Here is a 14,417-nt window from a genome sequence, read left to right on the forward strand (position 1 = left end):
ACACAATTCATTTAAGTATACGAGTTAGACGGTCGTGTTAACCCGACTCGTTTATTAAACGGGTTAGATAAACCGGATCGTGTTTCTGTCAAGATAAAATTAACCCGTCATGAATCCAAAACCCGAACTTGCTTAACCCGACCCAATTGCCACCCCAATAAAAAGGCCTTTATGGGATAAGATTATTTTCTAGAATAACAAATAGATGAAATGGTATGTCGAGATTCTGTAGAATTATTTCCAAAACCTCCGCACCATATTAAAGATATAAACATAGACTATCCAAGGAGAATTTCCTTCCTAATGTACAGAGTTCTCATTTACCACTTGGCCAAGCTATATCAATCTAAAGATTGCCAAATGTGCATAAAGAACACACAAAAAAAAATAACATCGACTTATAATTTGACAAGCGTTTTTCTGTACTTCTTTTTCCCCTTCATTATTGAAGCCATTGTTCATTACAAATTAACTTCAAATCCTTAGGCTAAAACCAAATTTCCATATGTCCATTATGTATTACAAAACTTCACCTTCTCCCCACTCTCATGCCAAAAACAACGACGAAAACACTTTAATAATTCTTGACAAATTAAATACAAATCAACAATTAATCCCACACTGCCTCACGTCGGGCCCCTTGGCTTTAAGTATGAAGGGGTCGATCCGAACCCAAAGCAACGAGAAGATGGAAGCCAAGAGCACGGACCAAATGACGACAATCGTGGGCGTCCTATTCTGCCTTCCCATGAGGCCCTTGAGGAACGGATAAAGATGAACTATCACCCAGAAGGCGAAGAATAACTTCCCGAATAGAGGGCCCCACGACTGGTATCCGTTGTTAATCGCGTCCGATACACCCGCGACGACACCGATAAGATTTATTATCAACAGAGTTGTGGGAGGGATCAAGAGAGTGGTCCACTTGAACTCGTAGAGCTCACCGAACTCCTCGTCGTCGGTGGCCTTGGACGTGACTGTAAAATTGGTGTCTATTCCGGCTAAGACTTTGAGCAGGCCTTGGATTACTGCGAAGAGATGCGCGGAGACGCCGCCGATGACCCAGAACTGCTCGTTACGCCACCACTCCTCGATGCTGACGCCGCTCCACCGAAGCTCGAGGATGCCGGTGGCGAAGATGGAGATGAAGAGTGATATGAAGAAGAGACTTGCAAATGTACTTATCTGCAAATGCCCCAGATTATTCGTGACTACATTTTAGTTACGAGACATGGAAAATCTTAATCATTAATAACATTTTGATGTGCGAGCTGGAACAAACCGTGGGCATGATGAACTTTCCGGTGAGCAGGCAAACGGCGGGGAGGGTGCAGTAGGCGAGGAGGGGAAGAGAGGTGAAGGGGTAGATGGTGGTGTTGACGTAGGCGAAGCGCTCGAGCCACTTGAGGTGGCCGTTCTTGTAGCCGTACCACACCGGGCTGTGACGGCTGAAGAAGATCTCGACGGAGCCGAGCGCCCACCGGAGAACCTGGTTGAGACGGTCGGAGAGGTTGATCGGCGCCGATCCTTTAAATGCGGGCCTCTTGGGCATGCAGTAGATTGATCTCCATCCTCGGCAGTGCATTTTGAAGCCAGTTAAGATGTCTTCAGTGATAGATCCATAAATCCAGCCCAACTGCATATTCCAAGAATAGTCACAAAAATTTATACCAATTCCGTTGTTTAAATTTGATATCTAAGAAGGGTGCATATATATGTATATATACCTCAGTTCCCCATTCAGTCTTGTCCTCATAGCCACAACTGATGACATGAATGGCTTCTTTGAGAAGAGCAGCAGGGCTTGATGAGGGAGGAACTCCACCTTCCTCCATTAAAGTCGATGTCACGAATGCCGCCGACTGCCCGAATCGCTTCTCGAAGTTCATTTGTGACATCAGTAGCTCCTTTTCATTATCCATTCCTGATGCCATGACGCCAGTATTTAGTAGTCATAAATGTTGTTCTCTTAGGCTATATATACATATATAGGTAATAGACCATAGTATAGTTACCTTCCTCTACTGGGTTCTCAATTAGTCCATCTTTGGAGAGCTTGTCCTTCTTGCGACGGCCAAAGCACGGGCAGCAGTCGCAGCTCACCATTTTAGGACGTTTGGGTCCCTTGGGAGGGTTGTAGCCATAGAGAGCTTGTCTCCTAAAGACACACCCAGTTCCGACGTATACTGGGCCTTGGATACCATCAAGGCCCTTCATGTTAATCTACAAAGTTCACCAAGCACGTAGGGGTAATGTTAGTGTGATCTATAGAATTTTGTTGGCATGTTTCACTGTGGATTGTTACTTACGTCGAAGAAGACGGTATTGCGATTAGCATATCGGTCGTGCCTATCTATGCCATCGAATCTTTGAGGGAACTGAACATAGCACACTCTTCTTCCAGTCTGAGGATCCATCAAGAAGCACATGGCTTCTCTAACGGCCTTGCTGTTGTTGATGTAGTGATCACAGTCCAAGTTGAGCATAAACGGGGCGTTTGTGAGCACCGCAGAGACACGAATCTGACAATTTCCCAAAACCATAATTAAAAAGAAAAAAAAAATTTTGAACTTTGAATTCCATCATTATTAATGACCAACTGATGTAGTTTATACCAGAGCATTCATGGCTCCTGCCTTCTTGTGGTGCTGAAAGCCAGGGCGCTTCTCACGAGAGACGTAAACAAGTCGAGGAAGCTCATTTCCTTCGGAGTCATGACCTCCGCTGTGGCCTAGAAACACCTGGATCATGCCAGGATGATCGCGCGTGTTGTTACCTGGCCATGGAGTCCCATCCTGCATGATCCACCCTTCAGGGGGTACTTTCATGGCTTTCGCAACCAACGCATTCACTCTGACTTTGAATTCTTCATACTCCCTCTGCTCAAATGAAAGTAAAAAAGGAATACAGAGTTTGTATTATTTCAGACCAATCAACGACTAAAATTTTTACGGCGTAAGAGAGTGATGTACGTTCGTACCTTCATCGCGCGTCTCTCCTTAACAAATGTGGGCTGGACTTTGTCTTTGAGGTAATCGACCTTCTCAGAGAAGTACATCTCGGGCGCCCGCGGCTCGATTGCGAACTTCTTGCAGAAGGGCACCCATTTCCTAGCAAACTCAGCAGTCGCTGAGAGGGATTCAAATGTGAGCATTGATGCGCCATCATCTGAGACATAGCAAGACACCTTGTCCACTGGGTAGTCCACAGCCAAGATCGATAGCACTGTGTTAGCAGTGACGAGCGGTGGCTCCTTCAACGGATCCACTGTGCTCACAAAGAGATCCACTGGAGAAAGCATTGAGGGCTCCCCTTCCCTCTCATATCTGCAACAAATAAAATTTAGCTCCGATTAAATCGTCTTCTATCTATTCACTTAAAATAGTCATGAGTGATCCATCACCTGAGAGATAGGCGGTCGAGATAAGTTTCCCGGTCGATTGGAAACCATTTGGGGAACTGATCGAGGATCCATGAAACCGCAAACCAAATTTCGCATATGACGGATGTAAGCCACAATCCTATGGCGTCGTTGACAGGGTTGAGGAGTCGGTAGCGGAGAAAGAAGGCTAGGATTACGAGACGAAACACGATCACCATGCGATAGGGGTTGATCTTGCTTGAAGCTATCGCCACCTTTCTCGATAACGGCTGCCTTGCTTCATCGCTCCTGCATGATTCAATAGCACACAATGATGCAAACTTGAGCTTCCCAAGTATCGTCTCAAATAAACAAACTTACAGTGGCATGTCTGGATCGAATTCGTCTGGTTCACCACCCAGAATGCCTTGCTTGGATTTCCAGTCATCCATTCTTTCTTTCCAGCCTCCATCTTTCTTTTCATCCCATCTAGTACTGCCTATATAACCTCACCAAAAACAACAAAAAAAAGTCCATTCACATATTAGATCCAATGTAATTAACACGGTGGACTTTAAAAGAAGCAAGAACAGCAGCTAACCAGGCTCAGACTCAGGGTATGGATGGACGCGCTTGTGGAGCGCGGATGAGAGATCGCCATGGCTATGGTTACTTGCTATTGGAAACTCTCCACTCACCTGGATTTCATTTCGATCAGGACATGATAGCTATGATAAAAACATATACAAATGCATGCTTTTAGATTGGAGGAATTCCAGTTACCTGACGAGAGCGAGTGCCGGTTATGATAGGTGGAATCTGAGGGGTATTGCTTTCAGCATCCTCAGGGCCCCTTCCGTAGCTCATCTTTCCATAGAGCATTGCCTCTGTGATGTGCCTGTTCTGCTGTCCTTGCTGCTGCTGCTTGTTCTTTTCATCATCAATGTTGAATTCATGCTCTAAGTCATCGATATCTTCCTCGTCCTCATCTCCCTCTACTCTTGGGCTCCCTTCATATGTCAAGTACTAAATTAGTCTCACTACTTGGATTAATGGTGAAAAATGAAATAGACTAGTAGGCTAAAAATTTGAAAATCAATTAGAAGAACAGCAGATCAGAGTAATTCTAATGGAACATCAACAATCTGAGATAGAAATTAAGTGAAACAAACATACCCTTGAGCCGCTTGTAGCGCGTCTTGCATTGCGGACAAAGCTGAGTCCCCTCCCGCCTCTCGTATTCATAGCACGTCCGGCAAACCGGGAAGCCGCACTCATTGCACGCGACGAACAAATCCCCGTCCACCGTCATCCCAACTTCGTCGCCGCATATCTCACACACCTGACCGCTTAACGCTCGCAAGGGTTTCGGCTACACCAAGAAGAACCAAACAACCATAAAAAAATTGCTAGACCATCAAAAAAGAAAAAGAACTATCTTCGAAAATCAGGGCATGTTTTTGTTCAATCTGAGTACCTCCTCATGGCCACGGATGAGGACGAGCTCGTTCCGGTTGTGAGAACCAGCGACTAGTCCGGCGCTCGCCTCCATCTTTGCTCCGGTGTCGTTGCTCAGGAATTGCACACCGGAGTACACTTGCTATGATCGTGGGAAAATTGGGTTTTTGTAGGCAATACTTGTTGAAATCTTTGTATAGATTGATGCTTTATTAGGTTGGGGAGTCTTTGGCTTGGGTCTCATTCTCACACCTAATGTGTTTGTTGCCCGAGGTTGGTTGGTTGCAGAGTCGCCATTGCCGCTAAGTGAAGATATCTCCAGCCTACTCAACCGCCCTTTCCCGCCTTCTCTTCTAACTATACATCCTTTCAGAGTTAGGTAATTTTATATCCCATATGACCAAACTGCCCTCTTCTTGGTTGTCAAAAGAGACGTCGTCCATGATGTTCGCCTTTTGGTTATCTTTACTTCCTCTCCATTTCTTCGTACAATTTCTCTTCAAGATTAGCAACTAAATAAAGTTATTTTTAATATATTATTTCTAAAGGAAGAAGAATTAATAAAGAGTATATGTGACAAATTCAGGACAGTAATTTTTAAGAAAACTAAACGTGAAAGTCCATCATCTCACAACTCATAATAGTATTTGAATATTATCGTCTATCTCAAAATGATGGCTTTTGTTTTTAGTTTTTTTTTTTTAATTTCAATGGAGAAGAAAGATAATTGAAGAGATACCAATTGGCAACGAATCAAGTATGTTACAGTTGTGAATGAAATCATAAGAAGCGGTATGAATACTTGATGCTCAAGATATCTTGACTGGAGATTGACTGAGATGCAACACCAAATATTTCCTACTAGCTCCTCTGGGTAACTACTCTTTCCCCTTTTAGTTATACATCCAGAGGTATTTTCTTGCACTAAAACTACAATAGCTTCTTTCTCGTGTGCTAAAAAGGATTGAAGGCAAGGGCCTAACTTTCAAAGGTTAGTCTATACTTAAACAAAGTTTTTCCATTAGTGGGCCAGGCTGCATGCTTGGCAGAGAGAGATGACTGAGCTGGGGGTCCTTGCACTTCAAGGAATGGAAAAGGGGTTAGGTGCATTCAATACGTCAGTGTTGCAGATTAAAAACATTTTATCTGTTAAAGAAAAATCTGGATCTACTAGCAAGCGAAACAAGGTTATCATACAATGACACACCAACTTGTTTTGATTCCTATTTGCTTTTTTATTCATCCTCTTTTTGATCGTTCTCACGTCTTTTAAACTCTCATATCTTGCACTGAAAACTTGACGTCCAGATCTTACTCTAAGTTTATACTCTGTAGCTAAAATTGAAGAGACCTCTGGTTAATTTTTCTTCAAATTTGGATAGCTTGGCACTGAGTCCAAAAATCCACAATTTGGTTTTACATGTTTGATGGGAAAGTGAAGACGAAAAAGATTAAGAACCGTTACATGAAGATCCAATTTTCACTGTTTAGAATGAATCGAAGTGAATTTAGGAGTTGTACAAGTATACAAGCTATTACCAAGACCACTGTTTGAAAGAAAGAAAAAAATGCATGAAAGATGATCAAGTGAGACTTCTCAAAACAGACTGCATAATAACTAGCTCTCCATGCATCAAATACTTGCCAGTTTCCTACTTGAGATCGGACACTAATAAGAAATCCATCATAGCTTCCTCATGTAGCATGTGAGAGTATAAATTCAAAGAGGAACAATACAGAAACAGAGAGTACAATAAGGCATCGATGGCATTTAGCCTTGTTCTTATTGAGCTCAATGCAAATTAAGCATCAGCCCAAGAACAAAATCCACGGCTTTTTCTTCGTCTTAAAAGAATATTAAACACTCTTTGACCTCACGAAATATACAGCTCATAATATTACCTGTTTCTCACATCTGCAGCAACTGACACTAACTGCTCATGGGTGAAAGGAAACCAAAAAATAGAGAAAAAGAAAATTCAAACATCCTGTTTTTCCAGTTACAGAAGCTAAACGATGCAGCCAGGAGAAAGAGGTAGGACAGCTACAATTCAGGAGAGAAGATTCTTGCAAGACTCGACGTCAGCTGCCTGTGAGCTCAAGATAGCCTCACCAGATGGGTCTGCTTCAATGCTTTTCATCACCGCATAAAAAATTGCTTGTCGGAACCTGGAATCCTCCACTTTCTTTAAAACCTCTTCCACCACTTTGAGGCTCAGGCCACGGGCCAGAATCAATTTCCCAACTACTTCACCGAAACAAGTTGGTGCTTTTGGTAAGTCGATGCCAACATCATCCAGCATAGATGCATAGAGCAAGCATCCGGTACCCAAGTCTCTCGGCTTAAGGACATTCTTGGCAAACAGGAATTCCAAGAGCCTGACAACAGGATCTATGCAATTTGACCCTTTATCAAGAGCAAGATTAATGGCTTCTTTGACAACTTCTGGGTGATAATCTGGACACTTTAACTCCTCTACACACTGCAATGCTTCATCAAGTATGCGGACATGAAAATACTCTTCCAGAAGAGCAACAGTCTTCTTATGTAGCTCAGTTGGGTTTAATTTTGGAGCAGTTGGTGTCTTTTCAGTTATTTGAATTATAGTTGGGGCCGCACCGAGAGGTTTCAACGGTCCAACATTTTGAGCTGGCGACTCAACCGTCCCTGAAATAAGAGTCGAAGGACGAGTTGGTGGACCACCACCACCCTGCAGAAGTGCACTGGTCTTCCCACTTATCAACCCCCCACTACCCTGTGGAAGTAGCTTGGAGTTGATAGGTGAAGGCTTACCAATCAAAGAGCTCCGGCTGCGATCAACTTTCTGCATGGATTTGGAACGTGGAACTTCCCAGTCATCACCATCCAACCCTGGCATTCCAGGCATCTTTCTTGTCCCAGGCATTCCAGGCATCATGCCTCCAGTTCCAGGTCGGTTCATAGGAAAAGCTCCAGGAGAGAGGGACCCTAAAGCACTAGCATTACGACCATTCCTCATGCCTGCAGTTGCACCTGGACGCAAGCCAAGATTCTTTTCTGCTTCACTGTGGATTTCGCTAATGGTTTTAGCCTTCACCTGCAATTCCAGAAGACAAGAATTTCAGGAAACTAGAGAGTAGATTCTTTCCTCAAGTATCATCAGCTATGACAACAACTACCCACATCTCTTAACACAATTGACCTTCCTAAGAAAGAACATGCTAACATTCTATGGTTCTTAACAAAAAAAAAACATAAATTCCACTATGTTAATTCTTTTTCTAAACAAAATGTGTCATTTCTTTTTCTGTAGCGGTCAGACTCTCCATTAATGGGGCATAAACTTGTGCACCCCAGACCATGCATTGGCTGAAATCTCATGCACTGTGACCTTAAATAACAAATACAGCAATCTTCTTATGTCTTATACTTATATTATTATGCCAGACTGGATCCAGCAAGATCCTTTGGCTTAGATTTCTTGAATGAAAGATGAACAACATGCAAAAGGATTACCTCTTCACGTCGGGGGACCCACTTGTTGGCGCGCATATCAAGGACATCACGCACCATGAAACGCAGCCGAGGTGCCAGCTGAGGGTTTGTTGTCAGCTCCTTCAACCGATTAAAGTAGCCATCACTGAATCGACGAGACTTAGTGCTTTCATCCAACTGCTTACCAATAGTGTTGAAAAACTGACAAATGGCCTCAACATTTTCCTCTGGAGGGCATGTCTTGCTATCATGTCCCAGTAATACCTGTTTCAAGCACAAATTCTTCAATGAGTACAAACCTTAGTTTCACCTAATTTCATAAAATACTTGAATATGATATATATAAACCTGAACAATGTGATGAACTATCTTCTCTGGCACCATATTTTGCTTTAGCAGCTCCCCAATTAATCGAATGTTGCCAAGAGTCCGTAACTTCACCAGTCTTTCTTTATCCCTCCGCTCCATTTCTTGGTCCGGGCTTGTCAACTTTCTAACCTCAGCCCTCAGACTGTCAGCACCTTCAAATGCCTCCTGACAATTATTTAAGAGTATACGTTTGAAAGTTATCTCTTTCCCACCAGGCTCTTCAGCAGGAAATGCTGGTAGCTTTTCACTGAGATCAGAACATAGCTGAGCATACATTGGACAAAAGGTAGGCTCAAAAACAGCTTTTTCAAATATGAGAGTGATGACATCCTGTAAGACCAATGCAGTAGGCATTAATAATCTACCGCATTATATAAATGTATGAGATCAATACAATAGAAAATAAGGAAAAAAATTGTACCTTTAAGATATCATGTGTAGTGATCCCTGCATCAATCAGCTGACCCTTGAGAACGTCAAATTTCTCTGGTGTCAATTTGTTTAGTATACTGCATGACTAAAAACAATCAGTATGCATGAATAAAAGTAATTTGATATTCACAGTAGCAACAAAATTGAGATAAAAATTAAAACAAACAGAAAGAAAAATTATCTAAGAGAACAAATTTAAATGCAAAACCAGATGACAATGTATCACAATGTAATCTCTCCAACCAGAATTAATAGCAGGCCAAAATTAAAATTCAGGTTCATTACCCTTTCACAGTTTTCAGAACCCTTTCTTTCTCAGAGATATTGCTTCTTCGGGCAGACCATGGCACTTCAGCCTTTATTAGAGCAGGAGGTCCTACCTGATGGATTGTAACAACATAGACAAATATCAAAGACTGGTATCACCATAGCATAATCTAACATGTTCAGCATCGTTATAATACAAATAAAATAATCAGACAGAAGACACATGATTATAAAATCCACAAAATATTTCTCCAACCATATAAAACCTGACAGTCATATGGTTAAGTAGGAGTTACATTTTTTCTTCACTTGACACTCCCTTAATGAGCCATGGTATATTTATAATGATTGGAAATATTTGCAGCATAACAGAAGCTAGTAAGACAAAAATAATAATTGTTTCACAAGGAAAAGACATATCAAACAATAAATAGATCTTAACAACAGCAGCACCAACAGCAGCAGTATATCCAATTAATTGAGATTGGCTACATGTACCTGTTTCATCCTTACACTTGAATAGTAGAAAGAGATTTTATCTTGTATTTGTAAAACATTCATCAGATTTTTCTTGATTTGGCTAAATACTGTGTTTTCGATGATCTTAACTATGTTTCATCATTATTTTTTTTTAACTGTTGGAGTCAGGTTGAGTTTTCGGATCTTTTGTGTCTGAATCAGATTTGAAAAAACTTAAAAACACTGATTTGGCTAAAGAGTGTGTTCTGGAGCCATATGGCTAATAGCTAGTGCCATGACAACTCTTGATGGACATCCAGTCATTCTGCAAAAGGAGATCAATTTTTCCAACAAGAAAAAAGGAAGTTTGAAACAATTTGATCTTCACTATTCTTTATAGATACGTTCAAACAAGTGCAAAGTACGATTTTACCAAACTCCTGGAGTAAGATGGGCCATCTTGTTTTGCTTATTGAATTATCCATGTATTTAACTTGTCCACATTCCTCATAATTTGGATAAGATGTTTATTTAAAATTTTAATTGGAAACTCATGCTAAGACCTACTTCAAAGAAAAGGAAACAATAGAATCAACAGAGAACTAACACCTTGACAAGAAAGTTGATAGTAAAAATTGATAAAAGGATTAGTTAATTTTACCCCTTGGCTAGAAGAAACTTGAACTCTCGAAGAAAATTGGGAGATCAATTGATCCTGCATAGTGAATTGCTCTCCTTGTCTATCGCGAGCGGAGTCCCAAGATTTCTCCTCTCCCGCTGAGGACAATTGTGGTGCACGGCCACGCCAATCACGATTGTCTGGCTCGGAGTAACGAGCATGTTGACTTTGCAACTACAAAGATGAAAAGAAAAAACAAGAATCAGATTATCATGAAGCAAAAAAAAGCATAATATGACATCTCTTTCTATTGGTAAAGTCATCGATATCATCATTTATTAATAGAAAATCCGAAGCTAATTATATTCTGAAATAGACATAGACAAAATCAGACTAGCAGAAAGTAACAAATTATGGAATTTACAAGTTGCACACTACTGAAGGAAAAAGGCTAAGGATCTTACATTTGAATCGCTGCGACCCCAAGTTTGATCTTCACCATGAAGTTCTGCCTCAATTTCTTGCTTTATTTTCAAGATATCATCTGGTAGGTCAACAACCTATGACAAAGCCAAAAAAAAATCAAAACCAAGGAAGTAATGATGCCAATGGACTTCAGGATTCCATAGCCACCATCGTCCAGAAATAATGACTACATATCTATCAGCAAGAGCCTGTGTTTGGAGAGTGACAGAAGATGCAAGGAAAGCTTTATTCTTGCCAGCATCGAAATACCAAAACACATGGTATCTCTGCCAAACAGTAGGGAATACTCATACAAAAAATAATAAACATTTGAGAACTAATATTTTGCAATTTGCACCATAAACCTAATATAGTATATCTTGAGAAATAAAAAAGGTAAACAAAAAATCACTTCATTAATTCATAAAACAATTCAAAATGCCAACTTGTTCTTTAAATGACATAATCCTGACTAGTAGCCAATCTGATGACAACCAACCAGAAAATAGTTCAATTTCTTGTGCCAAAAGAAAGACAAGGAGAAAAGGTCAAGAAATACTAAGGCTTATTTGGTGGATAGAGTTGTACAACTCATATCCCTGTTGAAGTTTAGGCTCATGAAACTTAGCGATATCACTCAAAAGAGTTCTTCTATATATGGAAATCATCCAGATGAAGGAGAAAGATAACTCTTGATTTAATAATCTAACTAATGATGGAAGAAATAAGGCAATAACTAGATGAAATAAAACCACAACCCTACAAGATTGGGGAAACAGTAAAAAATAATGTTGTGCTGGTGACTTTCTTGGGGAGTATTGCACCTGGAAAGCAAAATTCTAGTGAATTTCAACTCATATCAAGTTATCCCTCTCTTCTTGTTTACTACTTATCCCTCTCTTTGCCTATTACTTCCCTGTTAAAGTTTTAGCCATCATCCTCTTTGTCTGCTTCTAAAGTTTAAACATCATAATCTAACTTCTCTTGATGCAACTACCTTTGCAACCCCCTTTTTCACTTTCTCCCTTCATTATTTCTCTATTTCAAAATAATATAATGTTATTCCTATGGCAACATTACAGTTTATAGGGGAAAATTTTCATAAAATTATCAGAGAACCATGAATTATCTAAACAAACTGATACTAATTCATCGCATTACTTTGGAACATATCTGATCATTCAGATGTTTCACTTTGGCATTTAATCACAACAATTAAAATACATGTTCATCTTATGGGCAGGAAAGTTAGAAAGGGAGCATATAAACCTTTTCACAAGTACTCAACATACCTCACGCAATTGTAGAAGTTGCTCCCTTGTATAACGGACACATTCACGAGACTCAAAGCGTGAATCGCCAATCTACAGCAGATCAACAAAAGAACTTCACAAAACATCCAAAAGACAAGTATGTGACAAAATTTGCAACTACCCAAGATGGCTACCTTCAGGCATCAACATTTTCTGAAGGACATATTATTGTACATATTAATTCTCCATATCTCAAAGTTGCCATTTTTTTGGTAAAAAACAAATGACTAATCAATAAGATTTACAATCTCTGGAGTAAATTTGACAAAATATCATATATTTGCAATCAGAAATATCATGGTTGTCTCAACGATGAAAATGAGACTAACCAAAATTTTATATTAATTATTAAGTGTTCGGGAACTTCATTAAGATCTCTACAGATATTTTCAACAAGAAACACAAATGATGGGAAAAATAACAATTTGAGCAATGTGACGGCATGTCAATGGAGAAGCAATCTGGCATGCTTAGGGTCATCCAATAATCTAATTCAATGATATATTAACTCCCCTATTCAATAAGGTAATTCTCATTACTTTTGTACTCTCCTAGACTCTTCCAATAATGCCAGGTGAAAGAAGAGCTCATTCATTTAAGTTTCACTTAAAGACCAAATGGTCCACAAAGTGGGCAAAGCTAAAAAGTGTATAAGAGAATGGAGCAGTATGTAGTGTGCCACTCTCCAAAAATATTTGGCTTGTTATGGTCCAAAAGTACCTTCTTAGGAATCATGTAATTATATTTCATTTGATCCTGCAATTTTGTCATCAGTAATCAAAGAAAACAACCTGTCCCCCTCTATCTTGTTATGCTGTCTCGAGCTGCTTTAACTCTCTCGATAGGAAAAAAAAATAAAAACAAAAGGGAAACCCGAATCATCTAGATGCTTAATATCTCAACCCCAATAGCAGGCGGACTATTTGTGGGTACGCTAAATAATTCGTTGACACTTATCAACTATTTTGGGTCAACTAATAAATATCATTTGCTATAATGTAACAACGAACAGTTCATTGGTGTCATCATATTATTTAACTGAAGTAGCAAAACTCACCTCACATAAACTCATACTCTGAAACTGCTTATTGCTTATCAAATTAGTATAATAGGTTATTTCCTTTACAACTTGATTTCCCAACAAATAGCCTAATGAACGATGCATGCCGATATTATTTTCCAGTACGATGTCAGGAACTATCAAAATAAATCCTAGAATAAACTCTAAAGTTCGATAGGAAATAAGACCAATAAACAGCAAAAGTTAAGAGGGGCACTCGCTTAATCATCCAAATAAACAATATTCCGACAAAAAAAAAACCATCAAGATCCCATCTTTTTCACAAATTCCACACAAGTTAAGCCCATAAGCATCAGATCTTGGCCCCAAGTAAGTCACAGTTCTATCTGAACCCGATTTTTGTACAAAAAAATCAAATCGAATCGAATCGAATCGAAACAGAAGAACCACCAAAGCCCAGCATCACGAATCCTTAGATCCAAGAGAAGAAAGCGGCTTACCTTTGTGGCGCCGCCATGAGGGCGGAGGAAAGGAGAGTCCGCAGCGTACGAGGAACCACCTCCGGCGGCGGCCGCGGCGGAATCGAAGCGTGGAGCGAGGAGTCTACTGCCTCGGTTTCCACCTCCCGGCCGCAAGCTAATAACCGTCTGATCCGACTGCATACCTCGATCGAGTCGCGATGGGCTAAACACAACCGTCCGATGAGAGACAAAGGGGGGAAGACGAGCACGAAGAGAGCCTTCGGCGGAGCTCTCCTCAATGGAAAAGAGAAGTGGGCTTTTTATGGCTAGGGATTGGGATTTAAGGGCTTTGGGAAGGGCAGATTGGGGAATTCGAGAGGTTATAGAACACAGTATTCCGTAATTACGCCAGTCGATTGCATCGATGTAAACCCTACGGTAGATCCTCTCTTCCTTGAGGGGTTAATTGACGAAACTGACCACGAAGTTTGGGGAAATTACTAGTGATTTGATAGGGTGAGTCGGCTACTACTGAGACGTTATCTGTAAAGCAGACTCGGACTCAGAATTTATAGATATATAAACCAAATCCGAATCCGAATCCAATAGCTTTCATCTTAGTAGCAAGCACGTTCGGATCCTATGTTCAGACCCGTTAACAAGTGAGACTCCGATACCGTAGTAGTACTGCATCATAATTGGACTCGTATTGCGTGG

General features: G+C 40.5%; 2 protein-coding genes across 2 annotated transcripts; both read right to left on the reverse strand.

The window, feature by feature from the left end:
- Positions 1-415: 415 nt before the first annotated feature.
- Positions 416-5,044, reverse strand: LOC140786426 (cellulose synthase A catalytic subunit 9 [UDP-forming]). Its single transcript, XM_073134848.1, has 13 exons — positions 4,839-5,044; positions 4,538-4,733; positions 4,145-4,371; positions 3,963-4,059; positions 3,743-3,860; positions 3,404-3,670; positions 2,981-3,326; positions 2,616-2,879; positions 2,310-2,522; positions 2,016-2,223; positions 1,728-1,924; positions 1,283-1,636; positions 416-1,185 (listed from the first exon to the last, which is right to left on the reverse strand). The coding sequence occupies exons 1-13, from the start codon at positions 4,911-4,913 to the stop codon at positions 604-606; spliced, it is 3,144 nt and encodes a 1,047-aa protein (XP_072990949.1). The 5' UTR covers positions 4,914-5,044; the 3' UTR covers positions 416-603.
- A 1,445-nt stretch (positions 5,045-6,489) lies between these two features.
- LOC140788671 (eukaryotic translation initiation factor) lies at positions 6,490-14,095 on the reverse strand. Its single transcript, XM_073138046.1, has 9 exons — positions 13,740-14,095; positions 12,198-12,269; positions 10,905-11,000; positions 10,483-10,674; positions 9,381-9,475; positions 9,085-9,172; positions 8,643-8,993; positions 8,316-8,558; positions 6,490-7,896 (listed from the first exon to the last, which is right to left on the reverse strand). The coding sequence occupies exons 1-9, from the start codon at positions 13,899-13,901 to the stop codon at positions 6,871-6,873; spliced, it is 2,325 nt and encodes a 774-aa protein (XP_072994147.1). The 5' UTR covers positions 13,902-14,095; the 3' UTR covers positions 6,490-6,870.
- Positions 14,096-14,417: the final 322 nt, after the last annotated feature.

The sequence above is a fragment of the Typha latifolia genome, chromosome 1 (genome assembly GCF_019914945.1).
Source record: "Typha latifolia isolate L0001 chromosome 1, TyphaL0001v2, whole genome shotgun sequence".
Classification (NCBI taxonomy): Eukaryota; Viridiplantae; Streptophyta; class Magnoliopsida; order Poales; family Typhaceae; genus Typha; species Typha latifolia.

Bases quoted from the DNA above. Each gene is read 5' to 3' on its own strand.
- LOC140786426 (XM_073134848.1), bottom strand. From the start codon at position 4,913: ATGGAGGCGAGCGCCGGACTAGTCGCTGGTTCTCACAACCGGAACGAG. The intron at 4,734-4,838 runs GTACTCAGATTG...TTCTTGGTGTAG, and splicing joins TCATCCGTGGCCATGAGGAG to CCGAAACCCTTGCGAGCGTT. The intron at 3,861-3,962 runs GTTAGCTGCTGT...GAGGTTATATAG, and splicing joins ATACCCTGAGTCTGAGCCTG to GCAGTACTAGATGGGATGAA.
- LOC140788671 (XM_073138046.1), bottom strand. From the start codon at position 13,901: ATGCAGTCGGATCAGACGGTTATTAGCTTGCGGCCGGGAGGTGGAAAC. The intron at 12,270-13,739 runs GTAAGCCGCTTT...GATCTGCTGTAG, and splicing joins CTCATGGCGGCGCCACAAAG to ATTGGCGATTCACGCTTTGA. The intron at 9,476-10,482 runs GTAAAATTAACT...ACAATCCATCAG, and splicing joins AAGTTTCTTCTAGCCAAGGG to GTAGGACCTCCTGCTCTAAT.